At 58.7% G+C, this 24,619-nt stretch overlaps 3 protein-coding genes across 4 annotated transcripts; 2 read left to right on the plus strand and 1 right to left on the minus strand.

Annotated features, from left to right (window-relative positions):
- Nucleotides 1-2,930: 2,930 nt before the first annotated feature.
- SEMA4G (semaphorin 4G) lies at nt 2,931-19,033 on the plus strand. The gene is made up of 15 exons (XM_065746850.1): nt 2,931-3,009; nt 13,485-13,668; nt 13,746-13,894; nt 13,990-14,052; nt 14,124-14,222; nt 14,668-14,761; nt 14,967-15,080; nt 15,218-15,384; nt 15,545-15,714; nt 15,783-15,927; nt 16,012-16,234; nt 16,308-16,423; nt 16,508-16,659; nt 16,734-16,795; nt 17,031-19,033. Exons 1-15 carry the CDS (start codon nt 2,944-2,946, stop codon nt 17,876-17,878), a joined length of 2,652 nt encoding a protein of 883 aa, XP_065602922.1. The 5' UTR covers nt 2,931-2,943; the 3' UTR covers nt 17,879-19,033.
- On the minus strand, nt 19,026-19,675 carry MRPL43 (mitochondrial ribosomal protein L43). Its single transcript, XM_065746851.1, has 3 exons — nt 19,535-19,675; nt 19,349-19,455; nt 19,026-19,263 (listed from the first exon to the last, which is right to left on the minus strand). Exons 1-3 carry the CDS (start codon nt 19,663-19,665, stop codon nt 19,049-19,051), a joined length of 453 nt encoding a protein of 150 aa, XP_065602923.1. The 5' UTR covers nt 19,666-19,675; the 3' UTR covers nt 19,026-19,048.
- An 87-nt stretch (nt 19,676-19,762) lies between these two features.
- On the plus strand, nt 19,763-23,244 carry TWNK (twinkle mtDNA helicase). Of its 2 annotated transcripts, none has more exons than XM_065746197.1 (5): nt 19,763-21,084; nt 21,317-21,557; nt 21,794-21,901; nt 22,236-22,377; nt 22,574-23,244. In XM_065746197.1, exons 1-5 carry the CDS (start codon nt 19,827-19,829, stop codon nt 22,829-22,831), a joined length of 2,007 nt encoding a protein of 668 aa, XP_065602269.1. In that variant the 5' UTR covers nt 19,763-19,826; the 3' UTR covers nt 22,832-23,244. The 2 variants fall into 2 exon arrangements, with proteins under 2 accessions (XP_065602269.1, XP_065602270.1); XM_065746198.1 differs by having other exon boundaries at nt 22,610-23,244.
- Nucleotides 23,245-24,619: the final 1,375 nt, after the last annotated feature.

Consider the following 24,619-nt stretch of genomic DNA (forward strand, 5'->3'; position numbering starts at 1 on the left):
GTGTTTCCTTTTAATTTTTGTGGATGAACCTGTCTCGTACAGTAAACTTCCTACAACTTGACAGAAAGGACCCAGCATGCAGGGAGGGTGCTCAGTTTGTGGGTCACGCTGTGTTTTGTCTGTCCTTTCAGACGCAGTGGCTCAGGTGAGCTCTGCAGTGTCCCCGTGCAGGGTCCTGCCTCCTCCTTGTCCCTGCAAGCATCAGTTCATCAGCAGCCGAGGGTGGAAGAAAGTCCCTTTTTTGATCTCAGTGTTTCAAAGTGGGTCAAATCTACCTCAAAGGGGATCTTTGTTGGACAACAGAGCTGTCTTAGACTAAAACCAGAAGCGTTGTGGTGGCATACAGGTACACCAGTGCCACCTCTGCTCTGCCCTTCGCTCCCTCTGCTAGCATTGCTTCCCACCTTGAATATATTGTGATTTTGTTAATGTTTCTATCTTTTTCTCACTAATGTTGTATACAGTTTTTTTTAAAGTACAGAGTAACGCTTACTTTGTGTAATGTGTATATATTTTCTTACTGTGTAAAATTGAATTTGTGGTCCTGTATATTTTGGGGAAGGAAAGGGGTGATGTTCAGATCGGTGTCCATCTTTGTTCCTCGTATTGCAGTTCGGAGCACCTTGAAAGTGCTGGGGATTATTTTCTGTACGAAATAACCACTTTGATATGACTTTTATTTACCAGACCAGTGAGAAAATAAAGCCAGATCTGCCATCAGCTGCTGCACAAAAAAAATGGCTGCAGGTCCTATTGGGGCCTTCCTGCAGACACCACAGTGCTCAGGTTCACAGCCCGTCAGCTTACTATAAATGGAGAAAGTCTTGGAGTAACTCTTAGCTCTGCCAGTGCTGTGTTTTTTGTGCTCGATGCCTGTGTCTACATTCTGGCATCTCGCCTCTTTGCCCGGGCTGCCTTCCTTCCATCAGCTGTAGCTGTGTAGCAGGTTGCTCCATGTAGGCGTTGGTTCAATTGGAGCTCATCAGAACCCAGACAGCCGAAACCCGAGCGTGGCTGCGGTGTGTGAGGAGGGGCTGCTGAGCAGACCTGCTGCCAGCACGTGGAGTTGTGTGTGTTGGTAAAGGCTGTTTGCACACTCAACGTCTTAACTGCTTCGGTTGTCTTCAGATAAGCGTTTTTGCACTGAAGTTTATCGTTCAATGTTATGTCGGCTGTATTAAGAACCATGTTATCTAGTTTCATAGGCAATTAGGTGTACTTTATTGCAGTAATCACAGACAAAATTAAAAGCGGACTATAAAATATACATTTGGGTTTTTTTTTTCTCTCTCCTGCCGAGCCCCTCTTATGGCTTAAAAATAAAGTGCAGGGGCTGCCCGCAGCGCTCAGGCGGCCGCGCACGGATGCAGCTCGTGCCTTGTGCTGTATTATCCGAGCGCTCTCGGTGATGTCCGGATTGCGATTTTTTCCCGTCTTCCCCCGGGCTGCTAAATGCCGTGATGTTTTTTTGCCTTGTGGATGTTTTGCCAGCTTAACTGATGGGGCCCCTCCTTATCTGGTGTTGAAAAGGACTTTCCGTGCTGGAGAACGGCCCGGGCTGCTGCTGGGAAGGAAGGCTCCGAGGGAAAGTAAATTCCTCGAAGGGCTGGTCCTTCCCGAGGCGCTTTTAGCTTTGTCTGACTTCTTTCAGCCGGCATTTCGTCGTCTTTGTAGTGAGGCATTTGAAAGGGAACGCTTTACCTGCTATCAGAAGCGGCGCTGGGTGGTGAGAGAGGGAAAACACTCCCGTCTTCCTGCCTCGACGCTTGGCTCTGGGTGCTGAAAGCTGGTTCCCGTGCTTGCTGTGAGTGCCGCCTGTCGAGATGCGTTTCCGCGTGCCCTGTAAGCAGTATTCCGGCACGCTGTCGCTCTTCAGATGTCTCCCTCATCCCGGTGAGCAGCGCTTCATCTCCTCCGGCCTCCCTGCCCCCTCCCAGCTCCCTGCAGGGAGCTAACAGGGTAGGACGTGGCAGCTCGGCTGGGCTCGCCCCTGTGCCTGTCATCAAGGCGGCCCAGCCTCTGCCACCAGCCCGGGGGGGAGGCCCGAGGTGGCTTTCCCCATGTGATGCACGGAGGAGGGCTCCTGGCCGTATGAAATGGGGCCACTGACACACACCCTTGGCCCCGTGCTTTCCTTTGGGCTGACGTTCACTGCTGCAGCTGCTGGAAGCCGGGTGAGCCATGCTCCTTTCATCTTGTAGGGTAAATAGGATCTCTGCTGCTCTGGGGCTGCTGGGTGAGGGTCCTGGGTGCTGGGGCACGGCTTAAAGGCTCGAGGGCTTTGCCACTTAATTCCAGCTCTTTTCTCAAAGCCTGCTTAGAGATGAAGGTCCTGGCTCCTGCAGCTCAGGCAGTAGCAGGAGGTCCATCTCTCTGAGCTGTCCACTGGGCTCTTACTGGAATAAAAATAACAACTTAAATCTGGCAGGCTCGGTGCTGGGGAGAGGAAGGCTAGGCATTAAGTTCAGTGCTTTTGTTGCTCTGCAGGCTTTAAAAAGGCAGCATAAGTCATGCAGGGCAGCTGTGGGCTCCTCAGTCTTTGCAGACTCTGCATGCTGTGCCCCACGCCCAGCCAGAGGTTGGCCTGGCAGGTGAGGCTGGTTCAGGTGCTGTGCCACATCTCGCTTCTCTTACGCAGCCTTGGAGCACTGCCTGCCTCCCCTGTGCACTAACCTATTTTTCCAGTATTTGGGCTCCAGCATTGTTATGGTAAAGTTTGCACAGCACAACGTGTTTTTCACTCCGGTTGATTTTTCTCTTCCTATTAGCCCTTTTTTTTTCCCTCTGCCCTCATTCTGTTTTTCCCTGCAGTAGGCGGATGCTGTCTGCTGAGAAACTGTGTCAGCCTTCCTCGTAATTAAGAGCCCGGCAGGAGCGAGCGCGGCGGCCGTCCTGGAGATGTCACCTCTGGCTGGGAGCTGACCGTAAGCTCGGGTGCTGGGGATGCGGGGCTGTGCCGCTGCTGAGCGGGGTGGTGCGTGGGACCCGCCAGGAGCCCAGCACGGAGCAGTAAGTAACCCCATTCCTCGCAGCTGGGGTGCTCGAGCTGCCTGCGTCCTCCTGTGGAGCAGCTCCAGCTGTGTCAGAGCCAGGGTTATAGCCCTGTCTGCGTTCGGCCCTTTGGGATGGAGTCTGTGTGTGTGTAGAGGGGAGGAACAAAGCGAGCTGCCGTCTTCTGCAGGCTGCATCTCATCAGCTGGGAAGTAGATAATGGTTGTAATGTTGGAAAGTGAGATGGATGGAGAGCTCTCCAGTCAAACGGCTCGAAAAGGAGGGAACAGAGAGAAGCTATTCCATGCTGCTCTGTCGTTTGGCTTCAGACTGTAGTTCTTTTATTAGCACGAAGGCTCAAAGCGAACAAAAGGAGATTGTGGAGCTGGGGATCTTCTTGCCTCAGGATGTTGTGCAGGCTGAAAGCAGAGATGTTCAAAAAGCATTTTAGGGGCAGAAAAACCAATCAGGGTCTGTGAAATGAAAGCAGCTGTCCCAGGCTGTGAGCTTCCAGGCTGTATCCTTCAGGGCTCAGGACAGGGAACGCTTCCCACCTCGCTCCCCATCTGATAGATGATGTCAGCTAGCAGAGAGGTAAATCAAGGGAATGTGAGACCGGATTTTAAATCTTCCTCGGGTGATATCTTCGGGACAGAATTTGCTATTTCCCTCTGTAGCTGATGTGTTGGATTTGCCTCTTGAGGGCAACCTCGCCCTGCTCCAGCTGTGGCAAAGACAAAAGGGAGTGAACATGCTGGGGAGGGGATGACTCGCTGCGTCTCTCCCCAGCTTTGCTCTATCAGATAACTTTTGGCAATCGATGCAGTTATTTGCTGAAAGGGTTTAAGGAAGCTGTCTAGGTTGGCCTGCTCGCTGCTTTTCAGAAATGACCCACTTGCTTCTTGAAGGTCCCAACCTTGCAATCTTCCAAAGTTTCCGCTGCCTTGCTGTCCTTCAGAGTACATGCCATGGGAGGGCTGCTGCTCCGGGCTAATAGCGCATAAATCCACTCGTGTAAGATTTACAGCGCTCTCCCGCTGCTCTTTTGCCAGGGATCCCTTGGGCAATCACTAATCCTATCAGCTCTGTGGTTACTCTGACTTGGATGTAGGGGAGATTGCAAACTTATTGCTCCAGCTCCGCTGGAGTCCCGTGCTCGTGAGCAGACGTGCCACACAAACCCTGTCCGTAAATAACCATTTACATTTATTTAAAGGGCGTTGAGGTATAAGGTGGAATAAAAGGAGTGTTATTCATGCTTCGTGCTGCGGTTCCTAATGGGGCTTAGCACGCTGATATGACCTACAAAGCTTGTTGTTTCGTGCCCGCAGTGCTCTGATGTTCTTCCTACCCCGAGGGTCAGAAATGACGAGAATAAACGATGGTGACGGCTGTCTCAGGCTGTCTCGCGGGTCCCCGCTCCCTCGCCTTGGAAGTGTCCTTGCAGGGAGCTGCTGCTGACAGTGCCTGGCAGGCAGGGGGACGCGGCGTGCTCGGCCGGGCACGCGATGCGCACAGAGCGGCCTTGGCGTGCCGTACAAATCGATGGCTCCTATCTGCATAGCAGCGCATCCGTGCTTGCTTTCTTTTCCCCCTGAAGTGCAGCAGGAGGGCTGGCTGGGGCCACGCGTGTGCGATGGCTGCGGGAAGCCTCGGTGTCACAGACTGCCCCAGAGCCCCCAGCACCTCGGTGCAGCCCAGGAGCTGCGGGTGCCCTGAGCTGCCTGCCTGTGCTGCTGGGCTGACTCAGCCCTGCTGGGACAGCGGCCCGGCTCCGGCCAGCCGGCTGCTCATTAACCCAGCCCTGCGGCGTTTGCTTTGCTGCCTTTGACACTGGCCTTAATAGCTCCCTCCTCTTTTTTCTTTATTTTTTTTTTTTTTTTACCCCTGTTGTTTATAAAGGTAAATTAGCTGTATGGATATGCAGGGACATGAATCAAAGGAATTTAGCTGACTCTTAAGAAGCCCCGTTTACACCGTCATGTAATAGGAGATGTGCTAGAACACCAGGATGTGATGAATGCTGCCCAGTCCGTAAACACCTCAGGACAAAGACTGCGCATGAGGCATCTCAGCGTAACTTCCCAAAATCTGACTGCGTAGGGGGAAAACCACCAGGCTTTGGATTACATTAACGTGGCTGAACAGCAGAGGTACTGGTGAGAAGCAGATCTTTCACCAAAGGCTGCACTGAAATTTCACTGAGCTGCAAAGCCTGTGTTACAGAAGTTGCATGTCCACGTGGCACGTGCCCAAAGCTCCTCTGACATCCTTCCCGTGGCTTACCCCAGAACTTTAACGAGCAGCATGCAGAAGGTAAGGCTCCTGTCTTCCTCAGATGGAAGCAAAATTCACCACGTCAGGAAGGCTGGGCTGCTTCTGGGATGCTTGTTGATAGATGTGTTGTTAGGAGGGAGATGTTTCAGTGGCAGAGCATCGCCCTCAGCGGGGCTGTGACCCTGGGGACCATTCTGTGTGCTCACAGCATCACTCCAGAGGAGGGAGACAGCTGCGGGCTATGCAGGAAGGCCTTAGCTCAGCCTTTGCCTGTCCCCTGACTTGAAAAGCAAACTAAAACCAGAGGCAAGACTGAAATAGCTCATTTTGTCTCAGCAGACAAATGCTTTGAGCATCATTGTCGCTCAGGCTAAATGACTTTTAAATGTTGCTCAGGATTGGGCAGCCTTCCTGAGCCGCTGATTCCGCAGCACCCCACTGGGGCAGTGCCTGTAAGGCCAAGCACTCGGATATCGCGGTCGTTCTTCCTGACGTCCACTTGGCTTCATTCTCTGACCTATGATTCCCTGCCAAGGAGATGTCTCGGTTACATCCCAGCTGTACACCTCTTCTCAGAACAAAGGAGTCTGAGCCCAGAGGGGACCAAGAGCCACGGAGGGTGCATGGATGGTCCTCTTGGGGGTGGAGAGGAGAAGCTGCAGGCAAGGGGAACTGAAAGCCAGACCCGCTCCGCATGACAGCTGACGTCACCATGGGGCTGGAGTGATTTTAGCACCTGATTTGTTGCCCCTACCTCTCATCTCACAGGAGCCTTGTCATGCACAGCACCCTTGGGCACTCTGCTTGCGACACAGCCACGCAGCTCTCCCAGCTCCCTCCTGCACCTTCCTGAAGGCAGCCTTGCAGCCGCTCTCTTCCCCGTCTCTGCAGCGCTCCTCTAGCAGATGTATTTTTAAATCCCAGCTCATAAATTTTGGAAGCTCCTCTCCTTCCCCCACCCCCTCGCCCCTATCAAAGTGTCAGAGGCGAAGAAAAACCGTGAGAGTGATGTACGCGCTCAGCTTTGGCTGCCAGCGCTTGCAGGTTATTTACGGCGCTGCCGAGGCTGCTGCTTAAATCGTGTGGATGGCAGCAGCCTGGGCTCAGCGTGCGGGAGGGAGAGACCGCAGCCCTGCAGTTGGCAGTGTGTGGCCGCATCCCTGCCATCGCTGCTCATTCCTGCTCCCTCCTGTCCCACCTGCTGCTGACCTGCCCTGGCCGTGTGCTGTCTGTCTGTCCAGACCGGCTGGGAAGCCTTCCCCTGCCTTTCCCTGGGGCAGCAGGGCAGGGGAGGGCAGGCAGAGGCTGCCGTGACTCAGCTACTGCTCCCTGCAGCCAACCGGCTCCTGGGCAAAGCATCCCCAATTCGACTTGCACACGCTGTCACGCGGTGAGGGGAGCATGGCATCTGATTGTGTGGGAGGTTGGGGGCAGTGACCCTGCTGCTGTGTGGAGCCAGGGGAGAAGTCTCATCCATAAAAGAAACTGAGCCCTGAGTGCTCTCTGGAGCTGCAGCAGCAAGGGCTGGCCGTGCCCCTGGCTTCTGGCACGTTACAACTTTCTCAGACCAATCCTGGAATTGTAATTTTCCTTGCTGGCTCCCGGCCCGAAGGAATAGCGCTTCGGAAAGTTTGCTCAACATCTCAAAGGGAAGAGGATCCAGTGCCTTTCACGCCCTGTGCCTGATGGAGTGTTCATCCTGGGGCCGATGCGCTTGGTGGGGCTCACAAGAGCCGTGCCGGGTCAGGATGGCCTAAGCTCCTTGTGCCCTGCTCTGTGCTGTGCCGGGAGGGATGCGGGGCAGCCGGGCAGAGTGCTGCTGCCTGTTATGTGCTGGGTTCACACAGAAGCAAGAGGCTCCCCTCGCACCCTTTGCAGTATGGTCTTGGGGCTGGGAGTTGGTGGGCACCATGCTGCTCTGGCATGGATTTAACAGGGTTTCGAAAATCCCCAGCTCCCAGCACGAGGAGGTTTTGTAACTGGTGGCACCGAGCCAAATCCCTGCAATGGGGCTGCTCTCGCTCGGGGCAAAGGAGGAGCAGTGGTACCAGGAGCAGCCTGGCCTCCCTCCCAAGAGCCTTCTGACTGAAGGCAGCAAACTGGAGGCAGCCTGAAGCCCCCTGTGTGCCAAGGCTGCAGTAACCCCCGCATCGTGTGGTGATCTGACAGTGAACAGGGCGCAGTGACCGTGTCGTTGTTAGTGGTGTCACTTGGGATGGGGTTGTGGTGTGATGTGGGAGCCATCACCGCGCTGGCTGGATGTTGGAGGGGCAAAGCAGGCTGTGGACAGGCTCTCTGGGAACAAGCTGGGAGTTCTGAGTGACACAAAGAGCAATTACAGAGCAGCTGGGCTGGGCTGGCTGGCTGGGCACCACAGCGGCTCCTCTTCTTCCTCCCCACCCAGTTGTGCTGTGCTGCAGGGCAGGAGCAGGACTGCACTGTGTTGGGCCCCCAGCTGCTGCTGGGCCCTGCTGTGGCTCCAGGAAGGCTGCACACGGCAGGAGAGGCCTGGCCTCTGCACCAGCGGGGCCCTCCATTGCTCCAGAGAATCTCGTGGGGGCAGCAGAGCAAGCGGAAGCTCTGAAAATAGATCTGTTTCCAGCTGCTGATGACTCGCGTTAATTAATTAAAGCCTCGCAAGCTCAGGCCTGTAAATAGGCAGTGTGGAGCACACCAGGCTCAGCTTGCTCTTTGCTCATGTACTAATTACCCCACTCCAAGGCCAGGAGCTAGCATAGCCTGAATTTGGGCTTGGAGCCACATGGGCGGATGGGAGCACTGCTGCAGGACGGGATGGGACAGGATGGGACGGGATGGGACCTGGGGAGCGAGGGGTTGACCCACAGCTGGTGCTTGCAACCAGCTCTCCCTGTGCCCATCCTTGTACCAGGAAGGGGATTGTAGGCAGCAGCCATCAGAGCCTCCCTGAACTCCCCACAGGGACAGCTGGCACTCAGGTGTCTCCCTCCGTGCCATGCCACAGCGGGGTCAGGACACAACCCAGGGGACTGGGCGCTCTGAGTTCTCCATTGTGGGCACTACCGCAGCTGCCCTGCAGAGCTCTGGGTCTGGCTGGCTCCATCCAGGCCGTGCTGGGCAGGGCTGCAGCGAGCCTGGTGAGCAGATCTTCCACGGGGTAGGCAGGAGGCGAGGAGAGGTGTGGAGGAGACCTGAGGACAGGAGGAAATGGCAATGAGCTGCTGGAGCGTGCAGGCGTGGCAGGAGGGCAGGCAGAAGCCTGGTGCGAGGGCAGCGTGCTGGGAGCGGTGCTGCACGGCTGTGCCAATACGGCAGGGAGGCACAGCTCCCAGCTCCCGCTGCTGCCGGCTTCCCAGTGCCCTAGATGCGACCTGCAGATTGCACGCCACTCTTGTGCTTTGCTCCTTTGTGACGGATGAGGGAGGGCTCAGCCACGTGGGGCAGAGGAGGCTCCGAGGGGCTCAGCACTCCCGTCGCACCCCACGCACGGGGTGCCGGCACCCCGAGGCCAGCGCACCGGGGGATCTTCGGCCGCGAGCTGGCAGCGGTGCGACGGGGCCGTGCCGCCGCTTCCCCCTTTTGAGGACTTTGCCCTCGTTTGGCTCCAGGCCGGGCGCAGTGCCCAGCTGGGCGTGCAGGCTCCTGCACCTGGCTGCTGCCCGTGCTCCGGTCACCCACCCACCCACCGGGTTAGGGGATCGCGGTGGCCTCGAGTCTCGGGGTGCTGCGGGACTCGGAGGGCTCTCCCGCAGCCCCGCGGCCCTCTCGGACTCGAGGGAGGGGGGCGGCGCAGCGCGCAGGACGGCCGGCAGGGGGCGCCATAGTGCGAGCGGCGCGGCACGGCCCACGGCGGGGCCGCGCACAGCGACCTGCGGCGGGCGGCTCAGCCTAGCGCCGAGCCGAGCCGGGCGGAACCGGACCGAGCCGAGCCGCAGGCAAGCGCCGGGGAGACGGGACCAGGGCCTGCCGCCGGCGGGGTGCGGGGCTCGGGTGCTGGATTTGGGGCTTTGGGTCCGCACACGGGGTGCTGCGTGCCCCAGTGTAGGGTGCGAGTGCCGAGCACGGGGTGCTGGCTCATCCCAGGTGGGATGTTGGGTGCCGGGTCCGGGGCTGCCGGGCGCACAGGCACGGTCCGGCGCCGGTGCAGCTGTGGGAGCCGGGCCGGGCTGCGGAGAGGTACCCCGAGAAGGTTCGGGATGGGGATGAACGGGGGGTTGGGTGGGTGCCGGCGGCAGCGGGGCCCTGGGCGGGATGGAGGCGGGGGACACCTGGCGGGGATTTTTGGGTGACCGCAGCTGCGGGGGAGGAAGGGACGTGCGGGTCTGGTGGCGGTGCTGCCCTTTCCTGCCCCGTTCCGCTCAGAGTTTGGGGCTGCACCGCTGGAGAGCCGGGATGCCCCGAGCTGGGGGATTGCGTCGCATTGGGGTCTGTGCGTGTACCGGGGCAGTGCGTCGCGCCGCGCTCCTGGGCTGGGGTTGGGGTTGGGGTTGGGGTTGGGGCTGTGCTCGCCCCGCCCGCAGCCCCAGGTGGGCCCGTAGCTCCTCCATCCCAGAGCCTGAGGTGGGGGACGCGAGAGAGATCCGATGGTGCCGAGGCACCGTCTCCGAAGACAAAGAGGCTGCCCAAAATGGACGAGGAGCGCAGACTCCCCCAGAGGCAGAGAATTATTGCTGCGAGTGATGCCCGCTGCCAGCCCCCTCTGTGGCTGCGGCCCCCATCCCCGACGCCCGCGGTGACACTGCCACCGCCCCCCATGGGATGTGCCCAACGGGTATGGGGGCAGAGCTGCCCCCGCTGCGCGGTGATCCTTATCAGCGCTTTGTTTTTGTGTTGCAACCGGAGGGGAAAGAAAAACACAAAACCAATGCCAACCCTTTCAGCTCCCACGAGCAAGGGCCGCTCGGCTTTTCCTCCCCCCACCTCCAACGTCCGTCTGTTGGAACCTTTCCCTGCCTTCACTGCCAGGAACGCCGGCAGCAAATTCGGCGTGAGGGCAGCCAGGTGGCTGCAGCAGGCAGCAGGAGGAAGGTGAGGTTTGGAGACACCTTTGGTACCAGGCTGTGCTCTGCTCCTCTCTCTCCCGCAGGGGTGCTCGGCCCCATTGCTGCCTCCCTGGGGGCCGAGGATCATTCCATTTCCCCACTGCCAAACCCATGCAGATCCTCCCGGCACTGATGTGAACGTGGCTGCATGCGAACTGCGTTGGGAAAGGCTGAGTGCTGCGCTTGTGGGGTGTATGGGAGTGGGATGCAGAGTTAAAGAGCATCAGCTGCAGTTTGACCCTAAGGCTGGAATCGTTTTGGAGGGAGACTGGAACAAACAAGACGAGGTCGTTAAGCGGGAACCAATAAGCGTGCTGCCATCATCTAGTTTTACTGGACTTAGGGGAAAAAAAATAAGGAAACAGTTTATCTTTGGAATAAATAAAGCATAAAGGAACAGGCGTGCAGGGAGCGCCTGCAGCCCCACAGGCCGGGGCCCCTCATCCCGCAGCCAAGGGAGCAGTGCCTGAAACCCAAGCACCAGGGATAACCCCAGTGGCAAAACCCTGAGCAAATCCCATGGTGACCCGTGGCCCAGCAAGACAGAGCACAGTGTGTCCATGGGGATGAGCAAATGGCCCCAAATTGGTCCCAAACCCCAAATCTGAGCAAGGCTGCACCAGCAGCTGCTGGCTCTGCAGCGTCCCTTTAAATGAAGGGTTGGGGCTTTGTGTTGGTTTTTTTTTTTTTCATTTTTAATTGTTCCTGGGGGTTTAATTCTAAAATTATTCTCCTGCTTCTGCTGTGGAAGCAATGTGCTCCAACCACAAATCCTTTTAAGGCTGAGCTGCAGCGATGAGCCACGGCGTGCGAGTGAACCGGCACGGGAACCTCTGCTGGGCACAGAGAGCTGTCCGCCTGTCCATCCATCCAGCCAGCCATGCTGTCTTGTTTTGCCACAGCAGGGGAAAGAAAAACACAGAGAAACCGCTTTGTTTTCTTTTTTTCAGTGCAGATTTTCCCAGCGCTGTCTGCCTCTCCCCCCCGCTTTTTCCCAGTGAAAATTTGGGACCGGGCGGCAATGCTGAGGATGGAGGAGGTGGGACGTGGGAAGGCTTTGCCCCAGGGGTGCTCATCCCTGAGAGGCCCACAGGAAGGTGGGGGCACAGCACCTCACGTCCCCATCTTCCCCGTGTGCCAGTGTGGGGAGCTCAGCGCCCGGCTGCGGTGTCTCAGCGCTGTTCTCAGTTCCTGTTCGTCTCCCATGGTGCTCTCCCTCTGCTGCGCCCGCATCCCAAATTTGGGGAAAGGAGAAGCATTGCGTGAGTCGTGCTATCTCGTGCATCTCGTGGGAAGCGCCTCGGGGTCGAGCAGGGTTTTGTTTAAAGAAGCAAAATAAACGCGGAGCAGCGCTGGTGGAGGTCAGAGCGCTCCTTCCCTCCCCGGCCCAGCACCCAGCACATCACAGATCCCCTTTTCCCGGAGGACTTTGCCAAGTTGGCGTTTTTCTTGCTGCTGTCGGCAGAGTCCTGTCTGGATGAGGAGCAGATCGCCTCCTGCCCTGGGTCACAGCTGCTGATGTGTGGGGACAGGGATGGGTGTCCCCGCTGTGCTGTGGGGCTGTTTGCTGGTGCTGCACCCAGGGATGTTTTATGATCTGCTGCAGCAGAGGCATGGGAGGGCTGCAAGTTGGGGAAAAGCTGCAGAAAGTTGCCTGGCAACCCTCATCCCAGCTCTGCTCGCTGGGTACTGTGGGATCCTGCAGAATTTTGCTGCCTTTCTCAAAACTGAGGGCTGCCGGGGTCTCACGACCCTAAATGGGGATCTTCATTTTGCCCAGCTTTCCCTGGGCTCCCTGTCTCCCTAAGCCCACAGCTGCATGGCTCAGATGCATTCACTGCTTTGCAGAGTGGGGCTTAGGGATGCTGCTGGCCAGTGGAGCTCTGGGTGCCTTGTCCCCATGCTCTGGGCTCAGGTTGGGAGCAGGGCCCCTGCGTGGGGAGTGGGCACAAGATGGAGTGCCTGGGTGCCTGTGAAGTGCAGGGGTGCCATGATCTGAGCTGGACCAGGGATGCTTTCAGTTCCCTCCTGCTCCTTTTAAATCCTACCACTCTGTAGGTATTTAAAAAGAGAAAAAAAAAAAAGCACAAAAACAAATAAATAGAAAAGAGAAGCTCAGAGCAGCCCTTCCCTTCGGGTAAAACATTAACGAGCTCTTGGAGCAAGCTGCTTCATTTCCTTCAGGACAAAGTTGATCCGATGTGGGGTGAAGGAGCCTTTGCACATGGGCGCAGCCGCTGGGCTGGAACAGCACAACGTGCCCGGTGCTGCCTGGGTTCCCCTGGTTAAAGTCCAGCAGTGCAGTGTGACGAGGACAGGGTGTGCACGCAGGAGGTGCAGTCCGGCCTTGCACATGGCCGTGCTGTGTTTGTTCCTGGGGCTGTTTGGGCTCTCGTAGTGCTGCGATGTGACGTGGGCAGGGGATGCTGTGTGCTTGCTTGCTCGCTTCTCCTCCCCTCTGCCTGAAGCCCCGTGTGGTATTTGCTTTAGGGAATCTGTCTGCAGCAGGCGTGTTTGAACAGCTTTGCTGGAGGGCCAGGTATTTGGTGTATATATAGAAAAAAGCCCTAAGCAAACAGGTTAATGCTGGCTGCTTTGCAGGGAGGTCTCCTGTGTGGAGATACCCTATGGTCTCTACCCTCAGCAGGCAGCTATGGGTGCTGGGATCCCGAATCCCATCCTGCTACCCCTCCTGTCTCCCCATCTTCCCACTGCACTTTCAGTCCCCTTGGACGTTGGTGTCCCCGTGTGGCCGCTCGGCTCCACGCCTCCCTGTGGTGGTTTATTAGCAAGGATTTGCTTCCTGGCTGGGAGCTGAAGATGCTGAACTTCCAGGCAAACGTTGATAAAAGAGAAACTGACATGAGGTGGAAAAACTCTGGGGAAAAAGAACCACAGTCCTCCTTGAAAACACTTGGTGGATGTGCCAAGTGACTTTGCTTTCCTTTTGCCCTGTGCTCGCATGTGCCTGGAGCATCCCACCCCAGCCCTCTGTTCTCAGCGGTCCCGGTCAGCTCTCTGCACATTTGGGGTTTCCTTTCCTTCCTGCCTGCTCCTGGCTCAGTTCTGTGGAAGGAGCAGAGCCCTTTGGCTTTTAGGTCCGGTTGCCTGCACGTGGATAACCTGAGGACCACCCTCCATGGTGGCCAAATTCCTGTGCCCAGCAGCCCCTCTGACCTTGGCACTCTGTTTCAGGAGGGTCCTGGGGAGCCCATCCTCAGCAGCGGCTGTGCCGGCCCCTCCGGTTGGGGGCTGAAGATGTGTGGGGGCACAGTGCGGCTGCTGACCGCCCTGCTGGTGGCTGTGGCCATGGGCTACCCCAGCCGGCGCTCCTCCAATGACCTGGATGCCACCCCCAGGATGACAGTCACCTTTGATGGTAAGAGGGCTCAGGAACAGGAAGGAAGCTCAGCCTGTTTGGGAACATTTTGCAGTGAAAACCATTTCTCCCCACAGAGTTGTCGGGCGTGCGGCGGTTCAGCGGGCGCAGCCTGAACTACACCACACTGCTGCTGGAGGACGAGCGGGGCGTGCTGTATGTGGGGGCCAGGGGGGCTGTCTTTGCCCTCAATGCCAGCAATGTGGCCGATGGCTCGCACCGCACGGTGAGCTGGTGCCCCCCATTACCGAGCAGCCTCCAAACGAAGTTGGGCTTTTAGTGGATGGGGGGAATCATGTGATGGCCCTTCTCTCTGTGCAGATCCATTGGGAAGTGTCTCCGGAAAAGCAGCTGGACTGCCTGCAGAAGGGCAGGAACAACAAGGTAGGGCCGTCACCGGGCAGCGAGGGCCCCGTGGTGTCCCCAGGCAGTAACGTGTGTCCTGTCCTCTGCAGACCGAGTGCTTCAACCACGTGCGGTTCCTGCAGAGGCTGAACACCACGCACCTCTACGCCTGTGGCACCTACGCCTTCCACCCGCTCTGTGCTTCCATTGTGAGTCTGTCCCCATCCAGGGTGGCTTTGGGGTGGCAGCACCTGGGCACAGTCACACTGTTGCCACAGGTCCCCAACTCCATGGGCTCCTGCACGTCCCGCATCCCTCCCACAGCCATGGCGTGTCCCCATGTCCCCAGCTGCTCACAGCAGGTTTGTGCCTGTCCCTGTTGCTGCCGGTCTGGTTTGTCCTCAGCCACTAGAGGAACTGCCACACTTGGCCCCATCATTATTTAAAGTGCTTTGAACTACAGCCCCCAAAGAAAATAACTCCTACAGTGACACTGGTGTCGCAGGGAGGACCCAGCCTGGCTGAGGACAACATTGGGCGTTGGTGTTTTGTTGGGGACTCATCCTGCCTGGAGGGGATGGCTGTGGGCATGGCTTTGTCCCTGCCCTAGTGGGCACAGGGCCGTCCCCTGTGCTGATGTCCCCGGTCCTGCAGGATGCTGACAGGTTCACACTGCCCTCTCGCTTCGAGGAAGGCAAAGAGAAGTGTCCCTACGACCCCTCCCGCGGCTACACCGGCCTCATTGTGGGTAAGTGGCACTTGGCCAGGTCAGGCCACTTGGGGCCGCTATTGGGGGCAGACAGTCACATGAGCTCTGTCTGCAGAAGGGCACTGAGATTGGGAATCCCTTTCCTCCTCCTCTGCCCGGAGCACATGGATGTGGCAGCTTTGGGGGATGTCCCCACTGTCCCTGAGGTATGGTGGCCATGCTGATGGATGTCTGCCCTATGCAGATGGTGGATTGTACACAGCCACACGCTACGAGTTTCGGAGCCTCCCGGACATCCGGAGGAACCTGCATCAGCGGCCACTGAAGACAGAGGAGTCCCCTCTGCACTGGCTGAATGGTAAAAGTGTCCCTGTCTGCCGGGATCGGTGCCTGGGCTTGTCCAGTGTGGTGTCCTGCAGAGGGAAACTGAGGCAGGGAGGGACTGTGGGGACCTGGTGGGTTCCCAGTTGTCATCTCTCGCTCTGTTTCCTCCAGATGCTGAGTTTGTGGCCTCTATGCTGATCCAGGAAAGCAAGGACAGCCCCGTGGGTGATGATGACAAAATCTATTACTTCTTCATGGAGCGGGCAGGCGAGGAGACCACATCCTTCTTCGACAAGAGCCAGGTGGCTCGGGTGGCCAGGGTGGCCCGAGTGTGCAAGGTAGGGATGTCCCTGAGGGTGTCCCTGGGGAGCAGGGGCTCTGGGCGTGCACCTGGGGGCAGAGCTGGTTGTGTGCTTGTGGGGGTTCCCCTGATGGGGAATGGGGACTGGCTCTGCTGGGCTTAGTGCACACACCAAGACCCCCCTCCCACCTTCGCAGAGTGATCTGGGGGGGAAGAAGATTCTGCAGCGCAAGTGGACATCCTTCATGAAGGCACGCCTGGTGTGCTACATCCCCTACTATGAGGTGCTGCGCAGCGTCTGCAGCCTGGATGGCGGTGGCTGGGCCAGCACTGTCTTCTACGCTGCCTTCACTCTGTCGGCGCAGTGGTGAGCAGGGCCGGGTGTGGGGCTGGGTGAAGGTGCTGGTGGGGGATAACGGGACGTCCTGCACTCAGGAGGACGATGGAGGCCTCGGCTGTGTGCCGCTACGACATCTCTGAGGTGCAGCATGCCTTTGAGGGGCCCTACATGGAGTACCAGGACTCCTCCCGCAAGTGGTCCCGCTACGATGGCGCAGTGCCCGAACCCCGGCCCGGCTCTGTGAGTGCTGTGGATGTGTGGATTTTGGGGAAGGGCACGGGTGGGTGAGCTCCCACTTGACGGCCGTGTCCTCCCCCTGGGCAGTGCATCACAGACAGCTCCCGCCGGAGGGGCTACAACTCATCGCAGGACCTGCCCAACAGCGTGCTGGACTTTGTCAAGCTGCACCCGCTGATGTTCGAGGAGGTGCAGCCAGCAGGTGGTGAGCCGCTGCTGGTGAAGAGGAGTGTGGCATACAGCCGCCTGGCGGTGGACCGGGTGCAGGCCCTCGACGGGCGCTCCTATGACGTGCTCTTTATGGGAACAGGTGAGTATAGGATGTGGGATGGGTCCCTGCGTGGTGCTGGGGGTCCCACATCCCCTGACCGCCCCGTCTGTAGGGGATGGCTGGCTGCACAAGGCTGTGGTGCTGGGCTCCAGCCTCCACATCATCGAGGAGGTGCAGGTGTTCCAGGACCCACAGCCCGTGGAAACACTGGTGGTGTCCCACAGACAGGTGAGGTGTAGCTATGGGGCTGGGGGTGGTACAGGGCACTCTGTGTGTGGGGTGACAACTGCGAGCCAGCCCTTTCCATTCCAGAGGAGCTTGTACGTGGGTGCTGCTAGCGGAGTCCTGCAGGTGCCCCTGGCCTCCTGCACCAGGTACAGCTCCTGCTATGACTGCATCCTCGCCCGGGACCCCTACTGTGCCTGGGACGGCCGGGCCTGCCGTGACACAGCCAATGGGGACAGGTAGGGGTGGTGCTGCTGGGTGGTGGCTGTGGGGCCGGCAGCAGGGCCATGTGCTGAACCCCTGTGTCCCACAGCACAGGGCTGGTGCAGGATGTGCAGAGTGGCAACGTGGGATGCCGGAGTGGCTCTGGGCGCAGTAAGTAATCACAGAATCACAGAGTGGTTGGGTTGGAAAGGAACCCTAAAGCCCATCCAGTTTTGACCCCTGCCATGGGAGGTTGAAAGATCAGGATGCCCAGGATCCCATCCAACCTGGCCTTGAACACCTCCATGGATGGGGTCACCCACAGCTCTCTGGGCAGCCTGCACCGGGGCCTTACCTCTGTCCAAGTGATGAATTTGCTCTTAACATCTGGCACCTGTCCCCACAGGCTCCCTGCCATGGAAGAACCGCACGGTGCTGTGCGGGGATGACGTGCTGCTGCCCTGCGACCAGCACTCCAACCTGGCACGAGCTGTCTGGCTGCTGAACGGCAGCGAGGTGCTGGGCACGGGGCAGGAGAGGCTGCGTGTCGGGGTGGATGGGCTGCTGGTGACCAACACGCTGCCGGGACACAGCGGCGAGTACCGCTGCTACGGCGAGGAGCGTGGGCTGCGCACGCTGCTGGCTGCCTACAGCCTCACCGTGCTGCCCCAGCTGCCTCGTGCCATCACCACCACCACCTCCAGGCCTGTCGCGGCCAGCCAGGCCTCTGGGGACACCAAGGTGGTCTACCTGTCGGCTATCGTGGTGCTGGTGGTGCTGTGTGCCGTGCTGGGTACTGTCCTGCTCTATGTGTCCTGCCTGGAGAAGCGCAGGGGGAAGTATGTGCTGGGAGAGCCGCGTGCTACGAGTGCTGAGCTGCAGACGGTGTCAGCCAGCTGCCTGCGCAAGGCCCGCGAGGAGGAGGAGGAGGAGGATGAGGAGGATCTGGCTTACCCCTGCCTGCGCATCATCCCCGGTGAAGCACCCACAGCCACCGTGTCCCCAGCCAAGGAGCTGCCGGTGGCTGTGCCTCCGCCGCCGCCACCGCTGCCCACTGAGCTCACCAACGGGGTGGGATCCCTGCCCAGCGTCCTCCGCAAGATGAATGGCAACAGCTACATGCTGCTGCAGCAGCAGGACGAGCCGCTGGCCTCGCCGCTCTACAGCGCATCCTTCACAGAGGAGCTCAGCAAGATCCTGGAGAAGCGGAAACACATGCAGCTGGTGGAGAAACTGGATGAGAGCTCCGTGTAGGGCCAGGGTCCTGCCGGTCCCTTCTCCCACCCCTGCCAGCAGTGTTACAGACTCAGCAAAACTACCTCTGGGACCGCAGTACCGGGCTGGGCCCGGGCTCGGCCATCCCTTCCCTTTTCACTCACTTTTGAGACTTGATGTCCAGAAAAAAAACTAAATGGGAAAAGAAAGGGAAAAATATCCCCCAAAGAAGAATTTATTTAAATTGGGGAGCTCTATTTATGTATAAAAACCCACCAACGGCAGCCACAAGCTGGAGGCACGAGCTGGAGCATGGCTGACAGTGGACACGGTGAGGGAGGGAAGGCTTGTGTCTGTCTGTCCGTCCATCCAGGCAGGAGAGCCCCTGTCCTGGATGTGTGAATGTGGCCCACTCCATTGGGCATCCCCAGCCCTGGGTGCCCAGGCACTGAGAGGTGGCTGCAGAGAAGGACTGTGGGCTCAGGGCTGTGCTGTAGGGCTGCCAGCTGCTGCCTGCTGCACACCCGCTCCCCAGGGCTGACTGCAGGGAGGATGCTCAGCGAGGGACAGCGAGGAAGAGAAGGAGCTGTCCCCACATGTGGGATGAAACTGCCCATGCCCACCACCAACCCAGGGTGAGATGTGGGATGGGTGCTATGGGGAGGTGTACCACTGTGGGCAACCTGACCCTGATGGCGCATTCCCTCCCCTTGCAGGGTGCTGCTGGCAGCAGGACTGCTCTCTGTGCCTGAGGGCCACGTGCACCAGTTGGCATGTCCACAAAGTGGTGTGGGAAGGGACCAGTGTCCTCGGCATCCTCATCCTGCACACTGGACACGATGCACTTTTGCATCCTTATGTGGTGCCAGCGGGTGCTGGGATCTTGGCTGCTGCCCCTGTGCCACGATCCCCTCACGCTGAGGAGCCCTGCCCCAGAGCCTGCTTCCTGCTGCCCTAACTCCCTCCCCCCCTCAGCTACCTCTGTTCCCATGCCCTGGGGACAAGAAGGACACCCCAGCTCTGTCCCTCCGTGTCCCCTCTTTGCCACCCCAAGGACTTGAGGGCATTGCCCAGAGCACAGCCCCTCCCCGCCGGGCATTCCCTTCCCTCTGTGGGGTGGACGAGCCACCCCAAGGGGACATCGCGTTCCCCCGGTACGGCCCCAGGGCAATAAAGGCGACGGCTCTGCGTGGACGCGGCGGTGCGGTTTTATTGCGGCGCGGAGCGGGGGCCGCGCACGGTGAGGGCGGAGGGCTTATTGGTGAGGGGGTGCCACTGGCCCTGCACGCTGGGGTTGGCGGTGTGGAAGGGTTTGCGGATGCGCACGATGTCCAGGCCGGACTGGGAGGCCAGCCTGGTGGCCAGCTGCACGATCTCCTCGCTGGTCTTGCTGGCGATCAGCTCCTCCCGCACCGTGCCGTTCACTGCGGGGCAAGACGCTCGGTGTGGCCGCAGCGAACCCGCGGTGCCGCCCGCCATCCCGTCCCCCCCCCCAAGCCCCGCACTCACGGTACTCCGCCTGCAGTAAGGGTGCGGGGCAGTCGCAGGGCCGCACGTACACCACCACGTCCGGGTGCCGGCGGGCGAAGTCCACCGCCTCCTCCTCCACGAACTGCCTGCGGGACGGAGCGGGGGACCGCGGGTCAGGGCGGGTGTGCGGGGCGGGCGCGGGGAAGGGGGAGGCGGCGGGCTCACCTCGCTCCGCGGGCGTCGGGCGCGGCGGGGCTGAACACCACCTGCAGCCGCTGCAGCTGCCGCACGTAGCGGCCCACGCCGTTGTGCAGCACGGCCGCCAAGAAGCGGCTGGCCGTCCCGCGGTTCGTCATCGCTCCGCCCGGAAGGGGAACGGCGCTCCGCGAGGAGGGAGAAGGGAGAGCATCCGGCCGCGCGGCGCGCCGGTAGTGACGGCGGCGGCGTGCGGCAATGGCGGCGCCCGCGGGGCTCCACGTTGGGGGGGCGGCCTGAGCCGGGCCGATGCTCGGGCGGGATGGCGGCCGTGCCGCTGCGGCCCTGCGGGGTCTCCGGGCGGCTCCTGCCGCTGCTGCGCGGCGGGGCGCGGAGCCGCGGGGCCTCCCCGTGGGCGGCGGGGCCGGGCCGCGTGGAGCAGCGGCGGTACAAGAAGGACGTGCTGCCCGAGCCCGGCGGCGCCGCGCCCGCCGTGTCCGTCACCGAGATCCGGCGGTACCTGCGCGCTCAGGGCATCCCGTTCCAGGACGGCTACAGCTGCCTGCACGCTCCCAGCCTGTTCGGGCCGGAGCCGCCGCAGGCCGCCGGGCCGCCCTTCGTGCTGTTCATCGACAAGACGACGGGCAGCTTCCTCTGCACCGCCACGTTGGCCGAGGGCGGCTGGCAGGACCTGCAGGCCGCCGTGGAGCTGCGGCACCGCGGGATCCCGGTGCCCGGCCCTGAGGAAGGAGAGCGCGAGGAAGAGGAGGCGGAGGCGAGGAGGGCGCGCGAGGACGCGCGGCGCATCTGGGAGCGGGCGCTGCCGCTGGGAGAGCTGCTGGACGAGCAGGAGACGCGGGCCACCAAGGCGGCCTTCGGCATCACCCCGCTGGCCGACAGCACGCTGAAACGCTTCGGGGTGCGCTACCTGCGGGCGGCCAAGGCCCTGGTGTTCCCATGGTTCACCCCACGCGGTGCGGCGCTGCGGGGCCTGAAGCTGCTGGTGGCAGAGCAGCGAGGGAACGCCGTGAGCTACACGGAGGAGACGTTCCCCCGCTTTGATGCCTACCGCAATCTCTTTGGGCTGCCGCTGATCGGCCGCCGCGACACCGAGGTGGTGCTGACCGGGAGGGAGCTGGACGCCCTGGCCCTGCACCAGGCCACCGGTGTGCCCTGCCTGGCGCTGCCGCGCGGGGCCGCCATCCTGCCGCCCGCCCTGCTGCCCTACCTGGAGCAGTTCAGGCGCGTCACGCTGTGGCTGGGAGACGACCTGCGCTCCTGGGAGGCCGCCAAGCTCTTTGCCCGCAAGCTGAACCCCAAGCGCTGCTCACTGGTGCGGCCCGGAGACCTCCAGCCGCGACCCTTGGAGGCGTTGAACCAGGGGCTGAACCTCACCAAGATCCTGCGTGCCGCCCTGCCTGCCGGACACAAAGCCATCGTCTCCTTCCGACAGCTGCGCGAGGAGGTGTTTGGGGAGCTGGCCAACAGCGAGCAGGTGGCCGGTGTCAAGTGGGCGCGCTTCCCTGAGCTCAACAAGCTCCTCAAGGGGCACCGCCGGGGAGAGCTCACCGTCTTCACGGGTGAGGGTCTCCACCCAAAGCCTGGCATGGGGTGCTGCTCATCCCAAGCTCGGGTTGCTGCTATTGGGGTCTTCTTCTACTTCTTCTTCTTGGTATGACCATTGTCACTGTGCATTCTTCCCCAGCTCACTTCCTGGCTCATCCCAAGCTTGGGTTGCTGCTGTTGGATTCTTCTCCAACCACCCCTTGTTATGACCATCACCATTGCACTCACTTCCCTGTTTACTTCCAGGTCCAACGGGCAGCGGAAAGACGACATTCATCAGTGAGTATGCACTGGACCTGTGCACACAAGGGGTGTGCACGCTGTGGGGCAGCTTCGAGATCAACAACATCCGCCTGGCCAAGATCATGCTGACCCAGTTTGCCACCCGGCGCCTGGAGGACCAGCTGGAGCTGTACGATGAGTGGGCCGACCGCTTTGAGGACCTGCCACTCTACTTCATGACCTTCCATGGCCAACAGAACATCAAGTATGGCACTGTCCCTTTGTCCCTTAGTGCTGTTCTCCTTCCATGTCCTGTGGCACAGGGGTGTAGCTGTGGGACTGGGCACACTGTGTGGCTGTGGCGCAAAGGGTGGTGCATAGGGCTGTGCATTGGCATCCATCTGGTGTAGGGTGGAGGGAGGGGAACAGGCACTTGTGGTGCTGCCAGCTCCCCCTGTGCTTGGCTGGGTGTCCCCAATGCTCCCGATGTTCCCCTTGCAGGGCGGTGCTCGACACCATGCAGCATGCTGTCTACATGTATGACATCACCCACGTGGTGGTGGACAACCTGCAGTTCATGATGGGCCACGAGCAGCTCTCTGCAGACAGGTAATGCTTCTGTGGGGGTTCCGTCACCACCTGGGTGTAGGAAAACCATATTAGAATCATTAAGATTGGAAAATACCTCTAAGTCCATCTAGTCCAACCCCAAGCCATCCCTGCCATGCTCACTAAACTATGTCCTTCAGTACCACATCTGTTTCTTTAATGTCTCCAGGGAGGGTGACTCCCCCACCAGCCTGTTCCAGTCCCTCACCGCTCCCTGAGAAGAAACGTTTCCTAATATCCAACCTGCCCCATTGTGGGGGCTGTCGCCCTCAGAGAGCATCGACACACGTGGGGATGTGCTGCCCCCAGTGTGCCCCCCCGCTGTCCCCCACAGGTTGGCGGCACAGGACTTCATTGTTGGCGCCTTCCGCAAGTTTGCCACCGACAACACGTGCCACATCACGCTGGTCATCCACCCGCGCAAGGAGGACGACGAGAAGGAGCTGCAGACCGCCTCCATCTTCGGCTCCGCCAAGGTGGCTCCTCCTGGCCCTCAGGCCCCCGGGACGGGGTGGGGACCTTGGCACGCCGTGACCCACAACGTGCCGCGGTGGGGCTGGGTGTCACCTGGTGGCACACCGCTGATGGATGGGTGGGTGGGACACGGCACGAGTTGCTCCACTGGGTACCCTGTGCCCTGCGGCACCCCCTGGAGATGTTCTCCTCCCCCAGGCCAGCCAGGAGGCCGACAACGTGCTCATCCTGCAGGACCGCAAGCTGACGACAGGTCCCGGGAAGCGCTACCTGCAGGTGTCCAAGAACCGCTTTGACGGCGACGTCGGCGTCTTCCCGCTGGAGTTCAGCAAGGCCTCGCTCACCTTCTCCTCCTATGGCAAAAACAAGGCCAAGCTGAAGAAAGTGAAGGAGGAGAAGGCGCCTTCACCCAAGAAGGGTCCCAGTGGAGGTGTGGGTGGCTCTGGCAAGCCCTGAGCATGGCAAGGACAACCTTGGCACTCGGCCACACCATGCACCATGTGGCTGTGCTCCTGCACCGAGTATCCTTACAGCCCTGGGAGATGTGAGAGGAGCGGGAGAGGATGTGCAGACTTCGGGGTCTTTGGACCCTGAGCAGGTCATTATATGGCTGCTAAGCAGAGGGCACGGCCCAGGTTTGCCTCCCATGAGGTGTGGTGTTGGTGCAGCGATGCCGGCTCTGACCCCGGCTCCCTCCAACCATGGGGTACCACCAGCAGCAGCAAGGCCTCAGGGACCCAGCCCTGGGCACCTCGGAGCCTCTCATGACAAAACACTGTGTCTGAGCCCATCCCCCCACCACGGGGAGCCCCCAGTGGGCTTTCAGCCCCATCCTTCTGTTTTCTTTACATTTTTAATAAAAAGCAGAACTGTGAGTGCTGTTCGTCCTTTTATTGACCTTTTATTGAAGCTTCGGGTCCCCTTCTGCCACAAGCTCGGGCTGTGCCCCAGCTACAGGCCGATGTGGCATACACTCCTCCCGCCCCAGCGGCGGGCACCAGCCCCACCACCGCACCCAACGGCGTATTTATATGCTGTATTTATTATCGTATGTATATAAAATATACAGAATATATAAGGTTCACTGAAATTTTCCTCTGGAAAGTTCCTACAGTCTTCAATAAAAAGATCAGTTAATGAAAAAAAAGAAAAAAAAGCATAAGACTACACTTCAAAAACATAATTCCTTATCATGCCCCACATATGTGCAGTCACCAGTTCTGAATAGGATTTGGAAATCCTGTTTACATCTACACTTATCCTCTGCTTTGCTACCATTTCTGCCTGTTCCCTTTCTTGTTCTGTCCCTAGATTTACCTTGTCTGTTAACTCCTGCAGTGATCTGGCATATGCTTGGGATAAAGCTGCCACAACCTATGAGCAGATTAAAAACAAGAGCTGAGTTGGAACTGTCTATCATTAAAGAAATTAATATGATCAGACTAGCTGCATCTAATGGATTGCCAGATGCAAAAAAAGATACCCAAATGAAGAGGATTAAACTGTATTATTTATATTAAAATGGTATAAACAATGAAGTTACTTTGACTCGGTTATGTTCAAAATTTCTTCAAAGCTCAACTGGCTGCAGTCAAGTGAGAAGTGAAAAACTAGAGCTAGAAAAAACTACATGTTTCTCATTATTCTTTCTAATATAATAAATGTCAACTTCTGAGCTTAAAGAAAATTGAGAGAAACTATATTTTCTAAAAATTTTAAAGGGAATTCAGCAGCACACGTAACTAGACCCGTTCAGTATATCAGCTACATTTCCAGGTCAGATCCTCCTTGTGAACACTTACAGTATGAAAGTTCACAAAAGAAACTAAACTCGATTAACAGACCTAACCTGTCAATGGCTTCTTGTTTATCCTTATCACATTCTTGAATCATCTTTTTCATTTGACAGCAGAGATCCTGGTTTCAGCTTTTCAGTTTTTCCTCATTTTCTTTTAGTTGTTCAATAGTCAATGCATGGTTCTGCACCAAAAGGAGACAAGTAACAGGTGAGTTTTAAGGCATCTTCTATATTTGCAGGTTTGGGTTTGTTCAGTTGTGTTTGTTTTTTTTAATAGGAATTCAAAGCATTTTTCTCCCACCTGTACTTCACTAAGCAAAATTTCATTCACCTTTCTGAGTCCTAAAACTTCTTCCATAAGATTACCAGACACTAATGGACTGGCCACCACAGCTTCACTTTGATTTGTCACTGGCTTAGAAATAAAATTAAGATGATAACCCTCA

Source organism: Cyrtonyx montezumae, unplaced genomic scaffold, assembly GCF_038088225.1.
Source record: "Cyrtonyx montezumae isolate F1298 unplaced genomic scaffold, pur_monq_1.0 scaffold_4, whole genome shotgun sequence".
Classification (NCBI taxonomy): domain Eukaryota; kingdom Metazoa; phylum Chordata; class Aves; order Galliformes; family Odontophoridae; genus Cyrtonyx; species Cyrtonyx montezumae.

Coding starts and splice junctions, on each gene's coding strand:
- SEMA4G (XM_065746850.1), top strand. CDS start 2,944: ATGCGGGGCTGTGCCGCTGCTGAGCGGGGTGGTGCGTGGGACCCGCCA. Junction 13,895..13,989: donor CCGATGGCTCGCACCGCACG/GTGAGCTGGTGC, acceptor CTCTCTGTGCAG/ATCCATTGGGAAGTGTCTCC. Junction 15,928..16,011: donor CCGAACCCCGGCCCGGCTCT/GTGAGTGCTGTG, acceptor CCCCCTGGGCAG/TGCATCACAGACAGCTCCCG.
- MRPL43 (XM_065746851.1), bottom strand. CDS start 19,665: ATGACGAACCGCGGGACGGCCAGCCGCTTCTTGGCGGCCGTGCTGCAC. Junction 19,456..19,534: donor CCCGACGCCCGCGGAGCGAG/GTGAGCCCGCCG, acceptor TCCGTCCCGCAG/GCAGTTCGTGGAGGAGGAGG. Junction 19,264..19,348: donor CTTACTGCAGGCGGAGTACC/GTGAGTGCGGGG, acceptor CTTGCCCCGCAG/TGAACGGCACGGTGCGGGAG.
- TWNK (XM_065746197.1), top strand. CDS start 19,827: ATGGCGGCCGTGCCGCTGCGGCCCTGCGGGGTCTCCGGGCGGCTCCTG. Junction 21,558..21,793: donor CATGGCCAACAGAACATCAA/GTATGGCACTGT, acceptor TTCCCCTTGCAG/GGCGGTGCTCGACACCATGC. Junction 21,902..22,235: donor GAGCAGCTCTCTGCAGACAG/GTAATGCTTCTG, acceptor TGTCCCCCACAG/GTTGGCGGCACAGGACTTCA.